Consider the following 25595-nt stretch of genomic DNA (forward strand, 5'->3'; position numbering starts at 1 on the left):
TGCCAAGAGCATGAGTTAGAATTGATCTTTAAGGGCTTAGATAAGGAGGTTGGGGAATCTGAGGTCGGAGGTCTGTGTTCAGTGTCAATGGGAGATGAGTGTTGATGGGAGATTGGCCTAAAGCTTGAGGTAGGAAGCCAGGGATGTATGTCAATGATGGCAGGAGGCCCAGAAACTTGTTAGGACATCATATGATCTGACTAATGGCTCTGTGGGTCATGAGGGTCAAACTAGGGGCCCAGGATTACTGTCATTTGAGTTCCTTCCTCTATTCCTATTCACCAATCCCTCCAGTTCCTAAATTGTTGATTTAAGGCAAAAATAAAGTACAAATGAGCCTGCTCTCTTTTTTAAAGGTAGAATGAAAGAAATAACATGTAGGCGTTTAGTATTGGGTTGTGTTGACATTTCATTTGCTTTTAAGTTGCAGGGCTGCAGCAGAAGGATCAGAAAGCTATTTTAGGCCCAACCACAAGTATTTCTTGTAGGGTGACAGATATCTGGAAGTTATCTCTGCAAGTTTTGCTTACATTTCTAACAGATCAAATAATGAAAAAAAATAGAAAAGTGACATTCAAGTCTTTGTGGCTCACCTAGTATATTTCCAATCCTGCATTTGGCAGCAAAAGATTTGAAGACATAAAAGAGCCGGCCTCACCTCTCAAGTTTATGGTCTAGGGAGACCTGCATAATGAACCCATGAAACACCGAGCACACCAAAACACAGTGCCTGTTACACGTAGCAGCTCAGTAAATTCAATCAGTGAATGACATGTGTGCCATATGTTAACAGAAATGTCTGAGTTTAGGGATGGGAAAGGAGTGTAGCCTGGATAAGTGTAAAAAAAGTAGGATGATCCAAATATAGAATGTTGTCTAGGATTTTTTTGTACCACCTGCTAATAAGGAGAGTTCCTAAAGTTATGCCAGATTCTTAGAGGTGCTTGTTATGAAGGAAGGTGAAGTTAGATGGCTCTGGATTTGAATCTTGCGTCCACTTTGTAGCTGTGCGATGCTGGGTAAGTCACCTCATCTGTAAAATAGGGATAATGCTTCAGAGGATTGTTAGGGGATTTCATGAGACGATTTATGCATCCTGCATGCAACATATATTTGATTATGATGTGCCAGGCCAGGTGAAGGAAACAGACAAGGGCCTGATCCTGGCAATGATGGGAACCCAACAGATGTCTCCCAAACGTACCTCTTGTTTCATGCTCTGTATTATTTTGCTTTCATTCTTTATTATGAAATAATGTATTTCTCTTTGAAGTATTTTTTTTAAAGATTTTATTCTATTTTTTTTCCTTTTTCTCCCCAAAGCCCCCCAGTACATAGTTGTATATTCTTCTTTGTGAATCTTTCTAGTTGTGGCATGTGGGACGCTGCCTCAGCGTGGTTTATAAGCAGTGCCATGTCCGCGCCCAGGATTCGAACCAACGAAACACTGGGCCGCCTGCAGTGGAGCACACGAACTTAACCACTCGGCCACGGGGCCAGCCCCTCTCTTTGAAGTATTTTAAAGCAAATAATAGGCATTGTGTCTGTTCACTACTACATAATTCAGGTACTTCTCTTAAGAAATATGGCATTTCCTTTCACAATAACAGTCATTATCACACCTAACAAAATTAGATTCAATCTTTGCCATCATCTATTATTCAATTCATAGTCATATTTCCCCAATTGTCTCAAAATATATTTTGAGTGGTTTGTGGGAATCTGGATTCAAAAAAGGTCCAGGGGCCGGCTCCGTGGCCGAATGGTTAAGTTCGCACACTCCGCTGTGGCGGCCCAGGGTTCGGATCCTGGGCGCGGACATGGCACCTCTCCTCAGGCCACATTGAGGCGGCGTCCTGCATCCCACAACTAGAAGGACCTGCAACTAAGATCTACAGCTGTGTACAGGGGGGGTTGGGGAGATAAAGAAGAAAAAAAAAAAAAAGATTGGAAATAGTTGTTAGCCCAGGTGCCAATCTTTAAAAAAAAAAATTAAAAAAAAAATAGGAAGTTTGGCAACAGTTGTTAGCCCAGGTGCCAATCTTGAAAAGAGAAAAAAAGGTCCACATGTTGCATTTGTTTGCAGTGTCTTTTATGTCTCCTAATCTAGAGTATCCTCTTTTATTTGGCTGGGGGCATTGTCTTGTTGCAGAAGCCAGGTAGGTTCCTTTAGAATGTCTCCCATTTTGGATTCATCTCTTGCTTCCGTGTGGTTTTATTTAGCGAGTTCCTCTGTCTCCCAGCCATATCTCCTCTAAGTAGAAGTTAGCTCAGGAGAGTTTATTAGATTCAAGTTCAGCTGTTCTGAGAAATCTATAGGTGTACTGTGTTTTTCATACTGCAGCACAGCAAGAGTCGTGCTTGTGTATCTTTGCAAGGACTGTTCCCTGTGTCTAGAATGTCCGTCCTTTTCCCTTTCTGCCTAGCAAATTGCTATTCATCCTTCAAAACCTTGTTTCATTGAAGTAGAGAAAACCCATTGCTAACGTATTCAATTCAGAGTGAAGAAGGTTCCTGATGGCTCTGGGGAGATACTGGTTTTGTTTTTTGGGAGGAAGATTAGCCCTGAGCTAACATCTGTTGCCAATCCTTCCCTTTTTTTTGCTGAGGAAGACTGGCCCTGAGCCAACATCCGTGCCCATCTTCCTCTACTTTATATGTGGGACGCCTACCACATCATGGCTTGACAAGCGGTGCCATGTCCGCACCCGGGATCCAAACCAGCGAACCCCGGGCCACCGAAGCGGAACATGTGAACTTAACCGCTGCGCCACCAGGCCGGCCCCCGACACTACTTTTCAGATAGAAGTGGGGATACTAATGACTTTCTCCTCAGTTCTTTATAGGTTAAACCAGAGTAAGAGAGATTACAAACCCAAATTAGGCTGCCCTTCCAGCCTTTCTCTTCTTAAGAAAAATCTCAAGGGCAAATTTCCCTCTATCTCTCCAGGAGCTAAGAGCTCTTAACTGTGTAAAGAGAGCATTGTACCCTCTCTCACATCTCCCAAAATGGATGTCTCATTTGAACTTTGCATTAAGTGCCCAACTTGAGTGCCCTGCTATTGAGGCATTGGAGGTGACAATTCGTGAATGACTAGCCTTCCGGCTGTTGTTTCTCCATATATTTTGCTGGGTGGGTGATCCTGTTACTACCAATATTGGATTTCACACTGATCCATCAGATGGCAATAAAACACTAGCCTGTTGGCCAGGGCCCATTTTCAGGAGTTGCCTGAAGAGCTTCCAGGGTTGAGGCAACAGAGCCCTGGACTGGAGATCAGAGGTCTGGGCTATCATTCCTGCTATTAGCTTGCTGTGGGACTGTGGGAATATCACTGAATCTCTTTCTGTATACTCCAGGAAGAACTAGGGATTCTCGGAAGATGGTTCGGGAGTGCTTCAAACTCAATAGCTCTGCTTTGATCTATTTTATGCATTAAGTTTCTGCAAAAGATTTCTTTTGGAGATAGAGTGCTACAGCTAAAAACCACCACCACCCCAAAAAAGGCTTGAAAACATCACTGAGCTAGATGACAACCACATTTCTTTGTATATTTAAAATTCACATTTATGTTGCTAACTGGAGTTTTTAATGAATGTCTGCTTTGAAATTATTTCTATAACAAAGCAGGATGTAAATAAATCAATACATAACTAGACACGTTGATGAAATATTGAGAGCTGTACATGATACCAAAAATGAGCCAGTGTAATTCTGTATCAACCTACTTGTGGGATCTGTACTGCTTCAGAGTGAGCCAATAAATAAGTGGTAATGTCCCCCCCTAGGCAACTCTGTCATATTCTGGCTCTTCAGTGTGACCAGTCCCTCAGAAGCAAAGCACAGAACTGCACAGTGACCACGCAGATCAGAATTAGGGAACTCCCACTCGGGAGAGAGGCACCACTCAGAGGCAGTCCTCCCTGGTTTTCAGGCGTAATCTGAACTGCATGGAAGCAAGAAAAAAGCAGATCTCATTGATTGGGATCCTAGACCCTGACCTTTTGGCTCCCTGCATGGATGCCATGGTCAACTGTGTAGACTGCCCACTGCCCAACTCTGGGGACACCATTCACATCAGCTACAATGTGAGTGCCACCCCCTTAGAGCAAGGAATCTGCAGCGCAGACACCCCACACCTGATCGTGACCTCCTTTTGCTAAACCACATTGTGGGTAAACGACCCGTTTTTGTAGAAGAAGGAAGGGCTCATTCCTAATCAGCCAGGACTCTCCAAGCCTAAATTTGTTTCTTTGTTCAAGAAACTTTTATTGAGCACCAACTGTGGGTGGAGCACTACTCGTCTGGCCCCAGCCCAACATCTCTGGAAAATTACTGAGCTATTTCAAAGGTATAAAAAGCACTCCCCAAAGATCCTGACACTTTTCATCCAGGCCCTGCTTCCCCAGGGCTTTGCTGCTTTTCTTTCAATCTCCTGCTGCCTGATCTCTTGGTCATCTTATAACTCACAAACGGCTCTCTGTCAGCCGGCCGGGGAGAGAGAGGAGAGAAGGGAAGGAGGCCAGGCACACAGCTACTTGATAGTAGCTTCAGCAAGTGAACGAGGAGGTTAAGTTGCTGGATTAGGTCAAAAATGTGGAAATACTTGTGGATTTTACTGTTCACCTTGAAGCAAGCATAAACTGGAACCTGCTAATAAGCAAAGAGCAAATCATTCAAGACAGGTAACCAGTTATTTTGTCTTCCAGGGACAGATTCACGAAATAAGTTTCCTTCACTGGAATCAGTCCCCATGCCCAATAACAGGCTTTCTCTGAACAGTGTTTCCAGCCCACCACGAGGAGAGCTTTTCCCTAACTTAAGAACAGAAGCAAGAGCTTGCGGAGAGAGGAGCTTGGGCCTGTATCTACCACCTGACCTGGCTTCAGGGCTTCATGGAGAAAATGGGTTCAGTTGAAGAATAGTGATTAAATCACAAGTGCTTTAATATTAAAATGTAGAAGTAGACAGGGATGGGTAGAAAAAAATGTAAACTTATTCTCTCCCTGTTCCCTGCTGGCTACCTGACATCATCACCCTCTGTCAGAATGGCATGGGAAGACCAAATATCTGCATAACGTATGGCTTTTCTGTTTTTTTCTTTGATCATTCTGTTGCCCCAATAAATTGCTTTAAAATGTTACAGTTATTTTCCTAGTCTCTACCAGATAAAGACCAGCCTCTCCCATTTAACTGTATGAGGCGGGTACTTAAAGTGCTCCAGATTTTACATGTGAGGCTAGCAGAGGTTAAGTGACTTGGCAAAGTGATTGCAGTGTTCAAATCCAGGCTGTTTGGCTCCAAAGGCCATGCTCTTAGCTTCTGAGCCATAATGAGATCCTCAAGGGACAAAGCAGAATCTAGAGGTGAAAGTATGAATCATGGAAAGTACAAAGGATGAGACTCGGGTCCTGGGCCAGATAACATTAGCCCTTTCGCCCTCTTTGTTAGGAGGGCTGCTGTGGTTGGAAATAACAGTCTTTGGAAGAACCTGGGGAAAATACTGACTATAATATTGAAACACATCAAATCTGCAAGAAAGCTTCTCTGAGCTGGGGCTGGATTAGGGGATTGTCTAATTCTCAGGGCTTAGTAGATGCTTTGTGTCCAGTAAAAGTCTCCTGAAACTCAGCAGGTTAACCGGTCTCTGCCAACTCTTCTTCAGTTACCATGGGATCTTCAAAAGGTGACAACTACTAAAAAATGGTGAAGGAAACCTGGAATCTACAACAGTATCTTAAATTGGCCACTGAAGGATGGTTAGGTTTTTCTTTGTTTGTTTGTTTTCTTTTTTTGAGGAAGATTAGCCCTGAGCTAACATCTGCCGCCAATCTTCCTCTTTTTGCTGAGGAAGACTGGCCCTGAGCTAACATCTGTGTCCAGCTTTCTCTACTTTATATGTGGGATGCCTCCACAAGCGTGGCTTGATAAGCGGTGCATCAGTCCATAGTGGGGATCCGAACTGGTGAACCCTGGGCCGCCAAAGCAGAACATGCGAACTTAACCATTGTGCCAACTGTACTGGCCCAGGATGATGAGGTTTTTGATAGCTAGAAATACATTCTGGGCAAGAGAAATTTCAGAAGAAAAGGCAGAAGGGGAGGAAACCTCGGGGTTGTTCCATGAGCTTGTATTAGTTTCCTAGGACTGCTGTGACAAATTATCACAACCTAGGTGGCTTAGAACAAGAGACATTTTTCTCTCACAGTTCTGGAGGCTAGCAGCCCAAAATCAAGGTGTTGGCAGAGCCATTCTTCCTCTGAAGGCCCTGGGAAAGAATACTTCCTTGCCTTTTCCTGGCTTCCGGTGGTTGTGGGCAACCTTTGGTGTTCTTGGCTGTGGCCGTATCACTCCAGTTTTGGCCTCTACTTCATCACTTGGTGTTCCCCCTGTGTGGATGTGTCACTTCTCCTCATAAGGACACCAGTCATTGGATTTGGGACCCATCCTAATCCTCTATGACCTCATTTTAGCCTGATTACATCTGCAAAGACTATTTCCCAATAAGGTCACCTTCACAAATACGGGAGGTTAAGACTTGAACATATCTTTTTGCAGGAGCGGGACACAATTCTACCCACTACAAGCATTAAATTGTCTATTTTGTTTGATTAAAATGGGGAAATTGTGCGATATCTGGCCGTATGTCAGATAACTTACTGATATTTATTTCATCAACACTGTTGACTGCCTCAGCACAGCACTGTGTTACTTGCTGCAGAAGGTAGCAGGGTCCTGGCCTCAGGAACTTATGCTCTGGTGGAGAAAAGCAAGAAACCATCAGTAGACGACAATGCAGGATACAACGAAGGATGGACTATAAAAGAAGCAAGAAATGCGCCACAAGGAGGAGACATTTAGCTGGTGTCATCTAAGACAAGTGGAGAAGTCGGTGGAGAGGAAACGAGAGGCAAGAAAGTCACTTCAGCCGCTACTAGGCTAGTACAGAGGAGAGAGAGTGAGGGACTGAGCTGGACAGGGTCCTTGGACAGCAAGCAAGCGTATTAACTAGTGCTTCTCTGCAGAGTGAAATATTTAGAAACAGCTTTATATGACCTAAAGAGTAAAAAGTTAATGTGACTAAATGCAATGTGGTATCCGAGGTTGGATCCTGAAACAGAAAAAGAATATCAGTGGCAAGATGGTGCAATCCAATTAGCGGTCGCCAGCGGCTGGGAGGAGTGGGTGATGGAGAGCGACTGCTCACTGCGTACGGGGTTTCCTTTTGGAGTGATTTTTAAAATGTTCTGGAACTAGATAGTGGTGATGATTGTACAAAACTGTGATCGTACTCATGTCACTAATTGCAAATTTTGTTATGTGTTTATTACAATTTTTAAAAGCCCATAAAAAGACACATTAGTTAAAAAATTGTGAAATTTGATATTAATTTTGGGAGGTTTTTTGCTTTTCTTTTTAAGATTTTATATTTCCTTTTTCTCCCCAAAGCCCCCCCAGTACATAGTTGTGTATTTTTTTTTTTAGTTGTGGGTCCTTCTAGTTGTGGCATGTGGGATGCCACCTCAGCAGGGCTTGATGAGTGGTGCCATGTCTGTGCCCAGGATCCGAACCGGCGAAACCCTGGGCCGCTTAAGCAGAGCACGTGATCTTAACCACTTGGCCACAGGGCCAGCCCCTAATTTCTTGTTTTGACAAACATACCATGGTTATGTAAGATGTTAATATTAGGGGAGGCTGGGTGAAGAGTATTCTCTGTACTACCTTTACAACTTTTCTGTAAATCTAAAATTATTCTAAAGTAAGATTTTATTTAAAAAAATTAATATGAAAAACATGCATGACTCCAATTTTTTTTAGGCCAATATCATATTGTGTGTGTTTTTGTGTTTCTAAGTACCTTCATCTTTCAGATTATAAGTCCTGCGGCCAGCTCTGTGGACGAGTGGTTAAGTCTGGTGTGCTCCGCTTCAGTGGCCAGGGTTCAGTTCCCAGGCGCAGCCCTATACTACTTGTCAGAGGTCATGCTGTGGCGGTGGCTCACATCCAAGATAGAGGAAGACTGGCACAGATGTTAGCTCAGGGTTAATCTTCCTCAGCAAAAAAAGGAATATAAGTCCTTTGAGGGCCAAGGTATGATGTGGGTCTCTGATATTTTTTTCCAGCTTTATCAAGGTATAACTGACAAATAAAAATTGTATACATTTAAGGTGTACAATGTGATGATTTGATATACCTATACATTGTGAGACGATTACCACAATCAAGCTAATTAACACATCCATCACCTCACATAGTTACTATTATTGTGTGTGTGGTGAGAACACCTAAGATCTACTCTCTTAGCAAATGTCAAGTATACAATACAGTATTATTAACTATAGTCACCATGCTGTACATTAGAGCCCCAGAACTTATTCATCTTATAACTGAAAGTTTGTACCTCTGACCAACATCTCCCCATTTCCACCCCTCTCACCCCCAGCCCCTGGCAACTGCGGAGAACTGTGTTCTACTTTTCGAAGATTCCACACATAAGTGAGATCATACCGTATTTGTCTTTCTGTCTCTGACTCACTTCACTTAGAAATGTCCTCCAGCTTCAGCCAGGTTGTTTCAAATGGCAGGATTTCCATCTTTTTTAAGGTTGAATAATATTCCACTGTACGTGTATACCACATTTTCTTTATCTATTTCTCCACCAATGGACACCTAGGTTGTCTCCACATCTTGGCTATTGTGAATAATACTGGAATGAGCATGGGATGGCAGATACCTCTTCAACATAGTGATTTCATTCCCTTTGGAAGTATTATTCTTAAAATGCTAGTAGAATTATCACATTTTAAACATTCAACAACTGAGTTCTGTTTTTCTGAAGGGCACTAAATAGAATAGGTTTTCAATTAAGGTCTCCTGCCACTGTGGAACTGGAGGGTAATTGGTGATAGCCTTCTCTCTGGGGCCTGTCAACCCAAGAGTGATGACTTTTGGTCACTTCAGACCTGAGGTAATTTCAAACCAGCACAAGTTTCCATTTTTTTCTCTTTATCCAATCTACTCTCTATATTCATTTATTCACATGGTTCAATTACTCTGAGATCTCAAGGGAGAGAGAAAGGGATTTAAGAAGGAAAAAAACAAACACAGCTCCATATTTTGTATGGCATATGATATAGGAGATATGATGCCTTTGCTCAGTGTCCAGGTTAGCCACTACAAATAATTCTGTGATAAAGACAAGGATACCTGAAACGAAAGAGACATAAAAAAGTGTGTGTGAGTGTGTGTGTGTGTGTGAGAGAGAAATGGTTACTAAAATTTTAGATGTGCATCTTCTTGAAATAATATTTGCAATGAAATGGCTGGTTTCCTTCTCTTTTGAACTTGGAGGGAAATTTTTTTTTTAAAAGATTGGCACCTGAGCTAACAACTGTTGCCAATCTTCTTTTTTCGTTTTTTCTGCTTTTTTCCCCTAAGTCCCCCCAGTACGTAGCTGTATCTTTTAGCTGTGGGTCCTTCTAGTTGTGGCATGTGGGACGCAGCCTCAGTGTGGCCTGACAAGCAGTTCCATGTCCCCGCCCAAGATCCAAACCAGTGGAACCCTGGGCTGCCAAAGTGGAGCGCACGAACTTAACCACTCAGCCACAGGGCCGGCCCCTTGGAGGGAAATATTATTCCAGTCTCAAGTAGGCCTGGTTATTTTCTTGACCATTAAAAAAAATTCCCAAAAGAGTCCTCTGTTTAATCAGCGAGGATCCTCAAATAATCTGCTTAGCTCCATGCATAATATGTTTTTCATTTTTCTTTCTAAAAGGATCTGAAATATGTTAAAATTTCTGAACTAAAACCTTGGAAACTAGGGGCCAGCCCAGTGGCACAGTGGTTAAGTTTGCACATTCTGCTTCGTCAGCCCGAGGTTCACTTGTTCAGATGCAGGTGCAGACCTATGCACCACCTAGCAAGCCATGCTGTGGTAGGTGTCCCACATATAAAAAGTGGAGGAAGATGGGCATGCATATTAGCTCAGGGCCAATCTTCCTCAGCAAAAAGAGGAGGATTGGCAGCAGATGTTAGCTCAGGGCCAATCCTCCTCAGGAAAAAAAATAAATCTTTAAATAAATAAATAAAACCTTGGAAAACAGAATTCTTGGTACGTGACTTTGTATATAGTCATATTCCGGTAAGTGGGGTCTGTTGTCTGATGGAGAGTTGTGGATTGACTCAAACTTCTTGAAGTGCTGACTTCACTCAGATTTGTTCACTGACAAAAAAGCATACAGATGTAGGAATAATTAGCATTTTAGAAATAGAGTGATGAAGACTATACTTCTATAAGGACTGGTGGGACTGGTTTAGGACAAATAGTGGCTAATAAGAGAAATAGAGCTAGGATGACAGAAGGGAAAAAACCCCCAAACTCAGCCAGACTCAAACAGCTATTTCTCTGGTTGTTAGGATGGAAGTTCTCACCAATATTCTGTGGATCTGGTAGTTAACTACAGAACCATTTGTAGCTATATGTGTTTAATAATTGTAAATATTTTACTCTTTATAATTTATTTTACTTTTACGTTCACTTGCAGTAAGTAAATTGTAAAAAATTCACTCTATAGCATGGGACCAGCAAATCTCAAGTAATCTTTTACTTACTTTATTGAGTCCTAGGTTAAGGGAACTATTTCAGGGGGCTGGCCCCGTGGCCAAGTGGTTAAGTTCGTGCGCTCTACTTTGGTGGCCCAGGGTTTCACTGGTTCATATCCTGGGTGCAGACATGGCACTGATCAAGCCATGCTGAGGCGGCATCCCACATAGCAGAGCCAGAAGGACCACAACTATATACTAGGGGACTTTGGGGAGAAGAAGGAAAAAAAGAGGATTGGCAACAGATGTTAGCTCAGGTGCCAATTGTTTAAAAATAATAAAAATTTAACAATTAAAAAAAAAACCATTTCAGGCGTTAGGGAGAGGAGGCTGGGATCGGTTAACTTGTTCATGTATTTTTTAAATGGGTGATAATAGCTATGTGACCGATCACTCCTAATTTAGGAGTTTAAAAGAACACATACTTATCGTCTCCCTGTTTCTGAGGGTCAGCAATCAGGGAACGGCTTAGTTGGGTGGTTCTGGCTCAGGGGCTCTCACGATGTTGCAGTCAAGATGTTGGGTCTGGGGATTGCAGTCATCTCAAAGGTCGCCTAGGGCTGGAAAATTCACTTCCAAGTTCATTCATCTAGATTTTGGCAGGTCTCAGTTACTTGCTGGCTGTGGGCTGGTTACCTCTATTTCCGTGGGCCTCTCCATAGGCTTCCTGAATGTTCTCATAAAATGAAAGTGGCTTCTCCCAGTAAGTGATTCAAAAGAGAGTAAGCAAGTAAGCAAGCAAGAGAGAATGCTAGATGGAAGACAAGTCTGTTACAACCTAACCTTGGAAGTGAAATACTATCACCTCTGCTGTAGGCTATGGGCCACACAGACCAACCTTGGTCCAGTGTGGAAGGGGACCGACTACACAAGGGTGTGGGTATCAGGAAGCAGGGTTCATTGGGGGCCATCTGGGAGGTTGGCCTCCACAGTGGCTATCAAATCTCTCAGGTATTTATATTCCGCTGGGTAACTTTAAAAGAATGACCTAACAGTTTTAATTTTAAATGTCAGTATTTACATCCTGCTGGGTTTCATCCTTTGCAACTACTTACATTTATGATGAAAAATTTTTTAAATGAATCTAGGGGGTACATATTAAAAAAATATCTTTTGGGGATAAGAAAATAAAAGTTTGAAGACCACTGGCTCAGACTACTAGTTTTTTTATCCAATGTGTCCCTCTCATCACTTTCCTCTGGCTCTTTATCTCCCCCACGTGGTGCTTGTTTATCTTAAAGGTATGGACAATTGATTAATGAAAGATATGCTTCAAACTGAAAATCAAAATTTGGGTCCTAATCTGTGAATGGGAAATATTCCTTAAAATCTGGACTGTCCTTATTCCAGGGATTGTTCAGCATCCACAAATCAATCAACGTGATACACCACATTAATAAAATGAAGAAAAATCACACGATCATCTCAAAATCTGTACTGTCCTTGAAAATCTAGGACTTATGGGCATGAGTAAGAAAGTGAATCAAGAGCTTTACGTTTTTTAAATGGCATTAAACAGATAGCAAAGTGCTCTGTAGGAGCGCTGTGGGGGACACGAAAAGAATATAATCTACTAAAGTTCTAGGACATATTAACGTTATAAATTGGAGAGTATGGTGTCTGGGTGCTCAGCAAATACGATGATATTCTTATCGTACCAAAAAAATTGTACACAATTGACACATTTTCATAGGACACAATTTTTTTTTTTTTTGGCTGAGGAAGATTCACCTTGAACTACTATCTGTGCCAATCTTCCTCTATTTTTTAGTATGTGGGCCGCCAGCACAGCATGGCTGCCAACAGAGTGGTGTAGGTCTGTGCCAAGGAACCAAACCAGGTGAAGTGGAGTGTGTGGAACTTAACCACTAGGCCACTGGGACTGGCCCCATGGCATACAATTTTTTAAAAATTGTATACAATTTGCAGACGTGAAATTCTGCTTATGTTTTGATTGGGTATGCCATCAATGTGTGTATTTATTTATTTATTTATTTATTGAGGAAGATTAGCCCTGAGCTAACATCCACTGCCAATCCTCCTCTTTTTGCTGAGGAAGACTGGCCCTGAGCTAACATCCATGTCCATCTTCCTCCACTTTATATGTGGGACACCTATCACAGCATGGCTTGCCAAGCGGTGCCATGTCCACACCCAGAATCTGAACTGGTGAACCCTGGGCCGCTAAAGCACAACGTCAGAACTTAACTGTTGCACCACCAGGACAGGCCCTAATGAATAATTTTATACCTTAGATGAACAGACCAAAAATGCACAAAGCAAAAAATGCAGGAAACCAGTAACTATGCATAATGACTATTGGAAAAGATGCTGAGATTTTACTGAGGCATACTACAATGAACCTAAATTTAAATCATAGTTTATTTTACTAGGAACTAGCCTTGACCCTTGACTAAGCAGGACTAATATTCCATTCCTAACAATTTACCATTTCATAATGGAGAAAAGGCTACCCGATTCATTCTTAAGTGGAAAATGTGTTATGTCCTACTCGTATATACTTGAACCAAAATAGCAATCTGCATCCAACGTTATTAGAATGTCTTATTCAGTACCATAAACACTCACTTAACTACACAGAGCTAAAATTATGCAAAGGATTGCAAAACAATACACAAACTGCCTTGAAAATTTTCCAATCTAAGCTAAAGGGGACCCAGCAGAGAGTTGAATTTTAAGAAGTGAGCAGGAGGGCCAGTGGCCAAATGGTTACGTTCAAGCACTCAGCTTCGGCCAGGCTTTCTCCAGTTCAGATCTTGGGCCGGACTTGGCAGGCTCATCAGGCCGTACTGAGGCAGCGTCCCACATAGCACAACCAGAGGCACTCACAACTAGAATATACATCTATGTACTGGGGAGGCTTGAGGGAGAGGAAAAGGGGAAAAAAAAAGAAGTTGGTGGGAGAACTCTGGCTCCAGTACTCGCAGTTGAGGAGTTACGTCTAGGATTCTAGTTTATGGAAGGGCTTGCAGACCCGCGACCTACAGCGGGGCCACTGAGAAAAACTGCATTAAGGAAGTCTGTTTATTTCCCTCCACAAAGACTTTTCCTTACAAAGGACGGAGGCCTCCTTCGTCGCGGGTGGTCAGACGCTGAGCGCGGAGAGCCAAGCTGGACACCCCGCTCAGGCTAGGAGGCTGGTCTCGCAGGAGCCGGCGCCTGGACGCGGGGTTCCCAGGGGTCAGGCGCAGGTGCTCCTGCTCCCCGGAGCTGGTCCTTCGTCCTAGACAATTCGTTGCTGGGTCATCACCCCGAGCACACTGGGCCAGGCGTCCCTCCTCGTACGCTCTGGGTCCCAGGGCGGGTTCTACAGGTCGTTTAGTAAAAAGGATAACAGGGATGCTAACTAGATGTGAGACCAAGACGAGAAGGGGGTCGCACGCGCCTAGGAGGGCTTGCTCGCGAGCTCCGCCTGCCTCGCGGCGGTCACCCGAGGACAGAGGTAAGGCCGCGCTGGGTCGAGTGAGGACGTCGCGAGCCAAGCTCGGATAGGCGCCGCCCGAGCCCCAGCGGGACCAGAAAGGGCGGACCGAGGGAGAGCGGCAAGGTGGCTGTGCGCCAGGGCGAGCGAGGGCCTCCCAGCATGCCGCGCGGCGCCCGGCTTCCGGCTTCCGGCTGTGGGCGGTGCGGAGGTCGGCGGCGGCCGGAAGCGGGCTGAGCCGGCCTCTCGGAATGCTGCCTGCGCTTCCGGGGACCTCGAGCCGGGCTCTTGAGTCTTCCGGTAGGCGGCGCGGGAGGAAAGAGAGGCTTGAGGGGCTGGGCCAGCCCGGGCGGATCCCCTCCTCTCTCAATGTGAGCAGTGTCCCGAGCCCCCGTCTGGTGAAGGCTGCCCTGAGAGGTGGAGCTGGTGGCCGGGCCGGGACCATGAGGCAGTGTCTCCTCTTCCTGACCAGCTTGGTTCCTTTCGTGCTGGCGCTGCGACCTCCGGACGAGCCGGGCTTCGGCTCCCCCCAGCGACTCGGTAAAGACCCCGGGGAGTTGGCTCGGGCCGGCCCGGGCGCCTGCAGCGCGCTGCTTTCGGGGAAGAGCTGGGGAGCGGGATCTATCAGGTGTTCGGGGGCGGGGTATTGGGCGGCTGTGGCGCGTCCCTAAGTTTTCAGTGTCGGAAGGGGGTGTGGCTCTGGAGTTTAGGGAAAGACTGGAGACCGACGGGCTTGTCTCTCTGAATGGGAAAGGGATAGTGGAGGGGGCCTCCCGTAGGGACTGAGGGCCTGGGAGGGGCTGCCCGCTGGGTTTGTGTTTGGGAAAGAGGTTGGGGGGGGGGCGGTGGTGCTGGCTCGTGTTTGGAGAGGGAGATGTCCAGGTCGTGGGCCCTCCCGTACTAAAGAACAAATCTGTAGTGTGTTCCTATCAAAGGCAGGGCTCAGGAGGAGAGAAAGGGCCCAGAGCTCCACAGCTCTTCCTGCTCTCTCAGGAGCGAACTAGAATTTCTGCCGTAGGAGGTGCTCATGCGGTAATCTGGTTGGAAGGCGGTGACCGGAGAACTCATCTTGGAGTTGCGTTTTGCGAACATCATAAACACATACTTAGTTGTTTAAATTTAAATTGTAGCTTATTGGGGGTGCTGGGTGTGTGTGTGGGGGCGGGGGGCTCTTGAACCTGCCAAGCCAACTCGTGATGCTGCTGCTGTGAATGACTTCCTTGTCATTTTAAACAAAATCCTCATGGATGACCAGTTTCATTGGTTTTGAGCCTAGAAAGTAGAGGGTTCTTATTTAGATTTTCTAAAGAGATTGGATTTTAAGGATGGAAGTATATTGAGAGATTTGAAATTCGGTGGAAGTTAGTTTGTGTAAACATATAGTGACTGTTGGGTACCTTATCCTTTAGAAGTTGACATGTAAGAGAGTTTGATTAATTAGTAATAAAGTGTGAAACATAGTGTGTCTTCCCGACGTGGGACGTTGTACCCTCAGTGATTTTTCATGGTTGTATTGGTCCCCAAATCCCACCATGATTCCATGTAAGGTATTGTGCCCATTGAGACACCATGTGTGCTTACTTTATGGCTAATAAAAAATTTCGCATTACTTTTCCATGGCAATTGTTTTCTCTTATTTAATGGACAGACGTTGTAGTCGCCTGAGGGTAATAAAGGTGTGGAGTGTTCTTACCTGAACAGCTGCTTTGTGGTTATCTCAAATTGAAAGGGAGTACAGGTGACTAGTTCAGTGAAAGGCAAGGGAACTTGTTAGGAAGAGCTGAGATGCGGTAAGTCAGCGCAGAGCGAAGGGAAATCCTGAGGTAGGGTGGTCAGGGTGGAGGGATAGGGTAAAGACCCACTTCATAAGGATAAATGTTAATAAAAAGAACAAACGTGTATTTTGAGATACTTAAGTTATATATATATATATATTTTTTTAAATCTTATTTTTCCTTTTTCTCCTCAAAGCCCCCCAGTACATAGTTGTATATTTTTATTTATTTATTTATTTTTAAAGATTTTATTTTTTTTCCTTTTTCTCCCCAAAGCCCCCCAGTACATAGTTGTATATTCTTCGTTGTGGGTCCTTCTAGTTGTGGCATGTGGGACGCTGCTTCAGCGTGGTCTGATGAGCAGTGCCATGTCCGCGCCCAGGATTCGAACCAACGAAACACTGGGCCGCCTGCAGCGGTGCGCGCGAACTTAACCACTCGGCCTCGGGGCCAGCCCCCACAGTTGTATATTTTTAGTTGTGGGTCCTTCCAGTTGTGCTATGTGGGACGCCGCCTCAACATGGCCTGATGAGTGGTGCCATGTCTGTGCCCAGGATCCTTACCGGCGAAACCCTGGGCCATCAAAGCGGAGCGCGTGAACTTAACCACTTGGCCATGGGGCTGGCCCCTAAAGTTATATTTTGACCACTATAACACAACTGTTTTATTATCATTCTGTTGTTCACAGGTGGAAAAATAAGTAGCATGAATTCTAGGAATGTACATGGTATAGAGGAAAAGCTTACTTTCTAGGTCAGTTTTCAGCAACATTCACAGATCATAAGAGTTTTTTTGACCATGTGTTTTTTATTTGCGAAGTGCGATCACCAGTGCCAGAAAAATGCATAGAGTTAGCCATTTATTCACCAGATGTTTGAAGAACACATACTGCATGCACGTATTGTGTGTGGCATTTGGAGTACAAAGATCAGGCAATATCCATCTTCAAAAAGCTTTTGCATAGTGGAATAGAAAGATCTAACAGACATTGTAACACCACATGGAGGAGTGATTATGGCAGGTATTGTTATCATGGGGGTCCTGAGAGACTGTTACAGTTGAAATGAACCTTAGAGGCTGTGTCTTGTTTTTTAAATAAAGCGGCAGGGAAAATGAGTCTCAGAAAGATGTAGTGAGTTGTCAGATTCACACAGTTAGTGATAAAAATATGCCTTGTGGGTATTTTTTCTTTTGAAGAATGACTTGTGTGTTTGTATGTTTGACAGTTTAGGATGTAATTTGTTGCTTAACTTAACCCTACCATTATTTAGATTGAATTGGTGAAGAGCAGTGAGTAGTTTTGTAGTTAAAGAGTGTGGTTTATTGTTTATTAGCCTACTTATCCTATAAACATTACCTTAACTACAGTACTAAATATTGATTAGGGATTTGAAAACATTTTCCTGAAGGACAAAAATATGTAATAGAATCCTGGCTTTTGGAGTACTCCGTGTCACCCAAAATGATTTCAGTTGAACTATTGTAAATTGCATAATTTAGGAAAGTTATGAGTCATGTGAGCTTAGTCATGATATCTTGAAGTTGCAGCTGGGGTATCCGAATCTCACTGATTTCAGAAGTGTTTTCGCATTGTCTTACTTTTAGCAAAAGAGGATGTAGTGGGTGGAAGGAAAAAAAATGGGTCGCAGATGAGGGATGAAAGTTTGTGTCTGAAACATATATTTTGAAATTTAGGTTATTGGCATGAGGATTTCTCATTATTGACAGCACCATTTTGCTCAATATTTTAACATCTGGCTTCTTCTTTTGGTGTTAATTTTGCTTACAGGAAACGGTTCCTTTTTTTTTTAGGAAGATTAGCCCTGAGCTAACATCCACTGCCAGTCCTCCTCTTTTTGCTGAGGAAGACTGGCCTGCCCCTGAGCTCACATCTGTGCCCATCTTCCTCTCCTTTATATGTGGGAAGCCTACCACAGCATGGCTTGCCAAACCGTGCCATGTCCACACCTGGGATCCGAATCAGTGAACCCCAGGCCATCAAAGCAGAACGTGTGCACTTAACCGCTGCACCACCGGGCCAACCCCACAAAGGTTCTTTTGAAGCTGGAACTCTTAACCACCCTGGCTGCTCCAAGGGAGACGTAATGCACCTCTGCTTCGTATTAGTCAAAGAGATAAACAGTATTTCTAGAATAGAATGAAGAGAAGAGTTAAGCAAATTGGATCCATGATGGGGAAACTACAGAAATCCTTTTGGCCATACGTCACAGGGTTTTCCAGAACATTAAGTGTAGGCGTCCTTTAAGGCCAAGTGTATTGATTTTTGGATTCTTAACCATTTTGTATTTGTGAGAGATGGTAAGTGTTTTCAGTTGGAAGTGTAATTTGAAGAAGATTTGAAAAAGATTAGTAGGGAAGAAGGGACAGGAATAGGCTTCATTGAGGTAGGGAAGTGAAATGAAGAGGTTTTTCATATATCCCTTAACTTAGTCCTAAAATCAACCAAGGAGGTAGGTGTCTGCCTTCCCACACTTTTTTCTTTTAACATGAGTTGTAGACTCTGACAAGTCTCATCTGCTGCCCTAGTTTCACTTACCAATTGACTGTAATGTTTTTTTTTTTTTGGGGGGGGTGTGGAAGATTGGCTCTGAGCCAACTTCTTTTGCCACTCTTCCCCTTTTTTTTTTTTTATTTATTTTATTTTTCCCTTTTTCTCCCCAAAGCCCCCCGGTACATAGTTGTATATTCTTCGTTGTGGGTCCTTCTAGTTGTGGCATGTGGGATGCTGCCTCAGCGTGGTTTGATGAGCAGTGCCATGTCCGCGCCCAGGATTTGATCCAACGAAACACTGGGCTGCCTGCAGCGGAGCGCGCGAACTTAACCGCTAGGCCATGGGGCCAGCCCCCCACTCTTCCTCTTTTTGCATGTGGGGTGCCACCACAGCATAGCTTGATGAGTGGTGTGTTGGTCTGTGCCTGGGATCTGAACCCTTGAACCCTGGGCCGCCGAAGCAGAGTACATAAACTTAACCACTATACCACCAGGCTGGCCCCTTGACTGTATTCTGATAACTGCTAAATATGTGTCTCTGGCCTAGACTTGTTCTCTGAAGCCCCACACTCATGTATCCAGCTGCCCACTTGATGTTTCCACCCCAGTGTTCACAGGTACTTTAAGTAAAACATGTCCAGAATTACTTATCATGTATTCTTTGGTTTAGCAGGATGAGTATAGAAGACAAGGTTTAGTCTAGGAATAGGCAGGGGTGCTGGATAATGTAGAAGCAGTCTCATTGCCAAAGCTGGATTTGCATCCCTTTCAGCCACAGAGCCTTATGGACAAATCCAGGTTTCTTCAGTGGTTCCCATGGGTTGTGCTGACTTTCATTTGGGCTCAGTTTCCATGTTACTGGTCTTGCTGGAGGGTTTTGTCCCAAGTTAAGTCTCATCCCTAGTGAAGAGCTCTTGATAGGGAATTATACGAGGCAGCTCATTCTCCATCCTCCCTAACTGGTATAAACCCATAAAATTAAGTTTCTAGTTCCCAGGCTCTGGGATCCACTGGCCTAGCAGAGAGCATTGCTCTCCTTTTCTCATCCCTTAGTCCTGAGGAGGATGCACCCACACTTAGGGCTTTTTGCACAGTCACCTGGCCAGGCTGCTCCCTTGTCCTGATGTTTCAGGGAGTGCTGAAGAGCAGTCGAGTCTTACGTGTCTTCTGCACAAGCAGAATAAACACTTGACGGCAGTCCTGGCTTTATCTTTTCCACTTCTGAGGCCAGAAGTAGGAACGTGACACCAATAGTGTCATTTTGGGGGAACTCTTTGTCCTTCATCCAGCAGAACCCTGCAGAGTGAGCAGAGTACTACAGGGCTTCTGCATTATACTTGCAAGTTGTCTTCCAAGAAGATGCAGTTTATTGCAAGAAGAAAAGAGAAGTTAAGTGAGAAGTCCACAAATGTTCCCAGATTCTTCTCATTCAACAGACAGCTTCATTGTTTAAAAATTAGTTTTTTCTTAAAGTTGACCCTGGGCTTGATGAAAGAAATATGGGTGTACTTTATGTCATTGTATCAAGGTAATGGTCTTAAAAGCTTATCCCAGAGATGAAATATTCAAGTACAAGTGAAGGTGGAGTGAGAGATTTATCAGGTTTTCTATAGACAACTCCACAGCTATGTCCAGAAAGCCAGTTTGTTGCAGGCCTCAAGGTCCATCTTTCTCTTTATTCTTTGAGAACATATAGAAGGAACAATGTATCAGCTGCTTTTTACCACTGATGTAAATGTTGAAAATCATCCAATAACATAGATTTGCTCTCTTCCTGACTAAAGTCGCTAGGGCTTACCAGTGACATAACTGCGAACATACGACGGCTTAATGCAGAAATATCCCATGTAAATAGCATTGGATTTGCAAGCCGTATGTAAGGAACAAGATACAATAGGGAACTCGAGAATCTTTCAGCATCCGGTTGTCCTATTATGTCAACCCCTCTCGCAAACCTGCTCCTACTCGTGTTTTTTATCACAGTGAATGTGGTGCCACTTACCGACCCAGATACCCAGCCAGTAACCTGGGAGTCTTCGAGTGGTCTCTGCCTTGATTGCTCAGCAGCTTACCGGCTGATTTCACAGACTCCAGTCTTGTTCCCCTAAATTTCTTACCTCCGGTTATTGCCCCTATCCAAAGTCCAAAATTCTTAATTTAGTTGCACGGCCTTTCTTGACCAGACCTTTGTCTGTGTCTTTAGCCTCACGCCTCTTCACGTCCTCTTTGCCCTTCTGCACTCCAGCCTCACTGAGTTGCTTTCATTTCTTTGAGTGTTATGTTCTGTACTTCTTGTGAACCTCAGCATCTGTTATACCCTCTGCTTAGAACCCTCTCCTTTCTTTCCCTTCTTTTGGCTGCCTTGTCCTTTTGGTCTTAATCTCAATCCTGTTTCCCTGGGAAGGCATCCTTGGCTGGCCAGGCAGGGGTCATGCTCCTGCTGTGTCCTTCCATAACTTCCTGCAACTTCCTCTCCCTTGGCACTTGACGTACTTTATAATAATAATTTTTTTGTGTTGTTTCTCTTTCTCTCCGTTACATCCCTAGTGCCTGGAAGGTAGGAGGTTTTCAATAAATGTTTGTTGAATAAATGAATAGGTGGAAAGAGGAAAAATAAGTGCAGAATGTGTGTGCAAGAAAGGAGGGATGGGTATGGGGGTGGAAAAGATAGGAAAGCATTGAGGAAGGGTAGGGTCTCTGAGGACGAATAGACAGAGGAAGCCAAGTGAGGGAAACCGTAGCATGTGGCAGGGAAGAGCAGGGAGAGCTGGGGAGAGGACACCTAAATAATCCAGTGCTCGAGTCTGGTGACTCGAGTCTTAGGGTGATTGCTGGAGCAACTTAAAGAGAGCAAGGAAGGTGTTCTCATTCTAGAGTGCTGGGCAGCCATTGTGGAGTTTTTCAAAAAGAGATTATGACCATACTCTGAGCTAAGAAAGATACAGTTAAGTGGTTTATACTTAAATTTATTAAGACATTTGGATATGCATAAAGGATAAACTCTTGGGAAGTGGGGGAAATGTAAATTCTGTTGAAAAAGCTATAGAAAATTGGATGACCAGTGGTTGGAATTTTGAAAGTGAAGTGCGATGTAATAATGAGTATCTGAGAGGTTACTTGCTAGTGAAAGGACAGTAGCAAGGGCAGGAGGTCAGTTTTTTGGACAACGGGAGTGCTTTTACCATTTATAATGGCTCCAGGACATCCAATTGGAGCTAATCTAGTTATTAAAAGTAGATAAATTACTATTGAAATATATTAGTTAAGTATTTTAAAGTGCTTTAGCAAGATACATTTAAAAAGTGCTTATTATAGAAAATATACCTAAAGATAACCAATGATGTTACTATTTTGCTCTTTTTTTCCCCTAGGCCTATTTTTGTACATAGTTAAGGTCAAGCAATATGAATAGTTTTTTTTTTTTTAAAGATGGCACCTGAGCTAACATCTGTTGCCAGTCTTCTTTTTTTTTTCTTCTGCTTTTTTCTCCCCAAATCCCCCCAGCACGTAATTGTATATTTTTAGTTGTGGCTCTTTCTAGTTGTGGCATGTGGGACGCTGCCTCACCGTGGCCTGACGAGTGATGCCATGTCCGCACCCAGTATCTGAACCAGAGAAACTCTGGGCCACTGAAGCGGAGCACGTGAACTTAACCCTCGGCCACAGAGTCGGCCCCTGAGCAGTTTTTTAAATCTACCTTTGTTTATTTAATATTATAGCATAAGTATTTCCCCATGTTCTGAAAAACTTGTTGCTAACAGCATTTTAAATGATTCCAGATTTTTTTTGTCATTTGAAAGTATTATAACTTCTCTCTTTCTCAGTTATTAATTTACTTTGTTTCTGATTTTTGTTCTTACAAATAATGCAAGGCTGAACAGTGAACATCTTTGTGCTTCAAGCTTTTTTCTTCCCTTTGAGCTATTTCCTTACTTTAGCCTAGTTCAGTGGTTCTCAAACTTGAGTGTGTGTCAGCATCACCTGGAAGGGGTGTTAAACACAGATTGCTGGGCCCTCACCCTAAGGATTTCTGATAGGGTAGAACTGAGAGGAGGCCTGAAAATTGGCCCTTGTAACAAGTTCCCATGTGATGTTGATGCTGCTGGTGTGAGGACCACACTGTGAGAACGACTGGCCTATATTATTGACAATGAAACTACAGTATTGAGGTTAAGTTTTTCAGTCCGTAGGAGTGATTATGATCTTGAATGAAACTGAGGTCATGTGGCAACCTGTATCAGGGATGTTGAAGAGCTGAAGGATCATATCAGCATCTCAGCAATGAGAATTTGTGCAATTTGTGAACATAGTGCTTTTTTTGCAAGGTTCTGTACTGGGTATAGTGGGGTAAGGATGCTGTGATGACTAAAACAGAGCTCCTTTTTGACCATTTTACAATCTATTTGTGAGATCAGACAAATATAACTCAAAAGTGCCAGAAGAAAGGTATAAACAAAAGGCTTCAGAGGGAGGTGAGGTCATGTTTGATTGACATGTCAAAAAGTAGGAGGCCAAGAAGTAGAAGGTCCAAGAAGAGCTAGGCTATTTTTAAGGAGTCTCAAAAGTATGACATCAATAAAACTTAGGGTTTTCAGGCAGACAGACCCAAGTTCAAGTCTCAGTTCTGTGCTACATTAGCTTTGTCATACTATTTTCTCCGAGACCTGTTTCTCTTTTTTTTAAAGATTGGTGCCTGAGCTAACAACTGTTGCCAATCTTTTTTTTTTTTTTTTCTTTTTCTCCTCAAATCCCCCCAGTACATAGTTGTATATTTTAGTTGTGGGTTCTTGTAGTTGAGGCACGTGGGACGCTGCCTCAACCTGGCCTGATGAGCGGTGCCGCGTCCGTGCCCAGGATCTGAACTGGCGAAGCCCTGGGCCACCGAAGCAGAGCACAGGAATTTAACCACTCGGCCACAAGGCCGGCCCTGAGTCAAACGTTTCTTCATCTGTAAAATGGGGATTAATATCCTGGGGATGTTTGTGGAGATAACATAATAAAACACCCAGCATGGTATCTTGTAGAAAACAAACACTCAAAAATTGTTGAATAAATGATAAGCTTCTTGAAGGTTTTTCATTGGTGCCGCTAAGCATTATTATTAGCAAGACCAGATCACCAATAACCAGCCATTGTCATAAAAGTGATTGATGCCTTCTGAAACAGCTTTTCTCTGGATTAAATTTAAAAGGAAATTTTGTTAACAGAAAATGGGTGGTACCCACTAACTGTAAAATTTGCTGCCAGTTTGTTTAATCTTATCCTGAGTTAGAACCTTGAGTGAACTTTAAGTGCTTTCATCATATAGCAGTGTGCCTACCCCTTGCTTTCTTCAGATTTGCTTAAATATTTTGTAACAGTGAAGCATTTTTCTTTCTTGGATTAGTTTATATAAACTGGCCCTTCCCACTCTCTTTCTCTGCTATCCTTCTTTAATGGCCACAGCACTGACGTATATATTTTCTTGTGCTTTGTCTGTCTCTCCCCACTAACATGAGTGCTGCATTAGGCAAGGACTTTGTTCTGTTTCATGCGGTTATCTCAGGACTTAGACCAGTGCCTGGCACATAGCAGTGAACGAATGAATTGATGAATTAACCAATTGGGAATATTTAGGGGAAGAGGAAGAAGAGTATTGGGTTGATTCTTTTTTAAAAAACGGTTTTGTGAGCATATTTAACCACAATGGCAATACACTTGTATTTTAAGCTCCTGCTTCTATATTTTAAGGACATTCTAAGTCCAGTGGAATGATTTTGAATACCATTGCTTCTGCTGTGATATTGTTGAGAGAAAAGGAAAGCATCAGCTCAAATATTTTTAGACAGTTTCTACAGAGACTTAAGTCGCCAAAATTGTCTTCCAAAAATTCTCCTGATTTTGGAAGAGACGACAGAGTTCCTGTTGATGAAAAGTGACTTGTAGTGGTAGCATATACTTTATAGTGTTTGCTCCTGCTTTGTACCTAATAAAATTTTTTGTGCTTGTCTGTCTTAGGGGCAGTGCATCTTTGCTTTTCTTGGGTTCCAAGTCAGTCTGGTAAAATAATGTTGATTTTTTTCTAGGGATTACTTTGGTCTTATCACTTCTACTTCCTGGTGTCCAATGGGTTGATATTCTGCTATGTCTGTTGAAGGCAGCAGTGATGGGATGTTACCACTTTTTTGCTCTTTAGTTAGAAATATGTGATTTTTCTATAAAAGATTTACTTTCCCAGTTTCTGTTTGCTCAGGCTGTTAATGCATTTGTTCCTCGCTCTTATTACATGTCAACTGATAAGGAATTGATATAGTCCGGGTTGGCAATGGGCAGGTCAAGTTGCCCCCTTGATCTTAGAAATTCTAAACATAAAGACATGCCTTTAATTTAGAAGTTACCTCATTGCATAATATAATACTCTTTGAGATATTGAAATTATTAGTATCTAATATGAATATGGACTCATGTTCAGATTTCCCTAATTGTCACAAATATCTTTTCACAACTGATTTGTTTGCCCTAGGATCCAAAAAAGTCACACATTGGCTTGCCTCCTGTGTTCTTGTTTATTATGTCTCTGCCTCTCCTTTCTTTCTTATGCCATTTATTTCCTCCAGAAATCAGGTCATTTGTTCTGCAGGAATTCTAACTTTCTGGGTGTGGCTGATTGCTTTCCTGAGGTTGTTATTGAATTTGGCAACATCTAATCCCTTTATGTTTTACAAACTGGAAGTTTGATCTTGATTAGAGTCAGGTTAATTTGCATTTTTTGTTTTTTGTAAGAATACTTCATGTAGGTCCTGCTGGGCACTTCATAATGTGTTATATCAGGAAGAGTTTATTGTCTGACTCTCATTTTACTGATATTTCAATTGATTGGTAGGTTTAGTTGTTAATAACCTTTTTACCTTTATTTCAGAGAAGCTTGATTCTTTGCTCTCAGACTACGATATCCTCTCTTTATCTAATATCCAGCAGCACTCGGTAAGAAAAAGGGATCTACAGGCCTCAACACATTTAGAAACACTGCTGACTTTTTCAGCCTTGAAAAGGTAATTTGAATTATTAATAGAAAAATGCTGGGGCAATGGAGGGACTTGGTTTGGCAAAGGCAGAAAAATAAGGGTGTTTACTGAAGTCCTAGGAAGTTACATTTTAAAGATTTATAATATAATTACAGTCTGTCATGATTCTTATATAGTGTATTGCTTATTCTAAAATTCATACTGATTAAAAACAAGTAAATGGGTATTCCAAAGGCGTTAATGATGGTAATAGGTTTATG

The 25595-nt window shown here is 43.0% G+C and overlaps 1 protein-coding gene and 1 long non-coding RNA gene across 3 annotated transcripts in view; one reads left to right on the forward strand and one right to left on the reverse strand.

Moving 5' to 3' along the window:
- Positions 1–388: 388 nt before the first annotated feature.
- On the reverse strand, positions 389–14186 carry LOC123286443 (uncharacterized). The gene is made up of 3 exons (XR_006528787.2): positions 13679–14186; positions 6662–6757; positions 389–1033 (listed from the first exon to the last, which is right to left on the reverse strand). It is a non-coding gene; the product is annotated as an uncharacterized lncRNA (long non-coding RNA).
- Positions 14187–14234: 48 nt separating this feature from the next.
- ADAM17 (ADAM metallopeptidase domain 17) overlaps positions 14235–25595 on the forward strand; it is a 55439-nt gene continuing 44078 nt past the window's right edge. The window contains exons 1-2 of one of the 2 annotated variants that reach the window (XM_014866764.3): positions 14235–14585; positions 25230–25362. In XM_014866764.3, coding sequence (XP_014722250.2) covers positions 14297–14585; positions 25230–25362 — 422 coding nt within the window. In that variant the 5' untranslated portion in view covers positions 14235–14296. The remainder of the gene's footprint in view (positions 14586–25229; positions 25363–25595) is intronic. The other variant, XM_070512636.1, reaches the window with a different exon arrangement.

This window comes from Equus asinus, chromosome 6, assembly GCF_041296235.1.
Source record: "Equus asinus isolate D_3611 breed Donkey chromosome 6, EquAss-T2T_v2, whole genome shotgun sequence".
Classification (NCBI taxonomy): domain Eukaryota; kingdom Metazoa; phylum Chordata; class Mammalia; order Perissodactyla; family Equidae; genus Equus; species Equus asinus.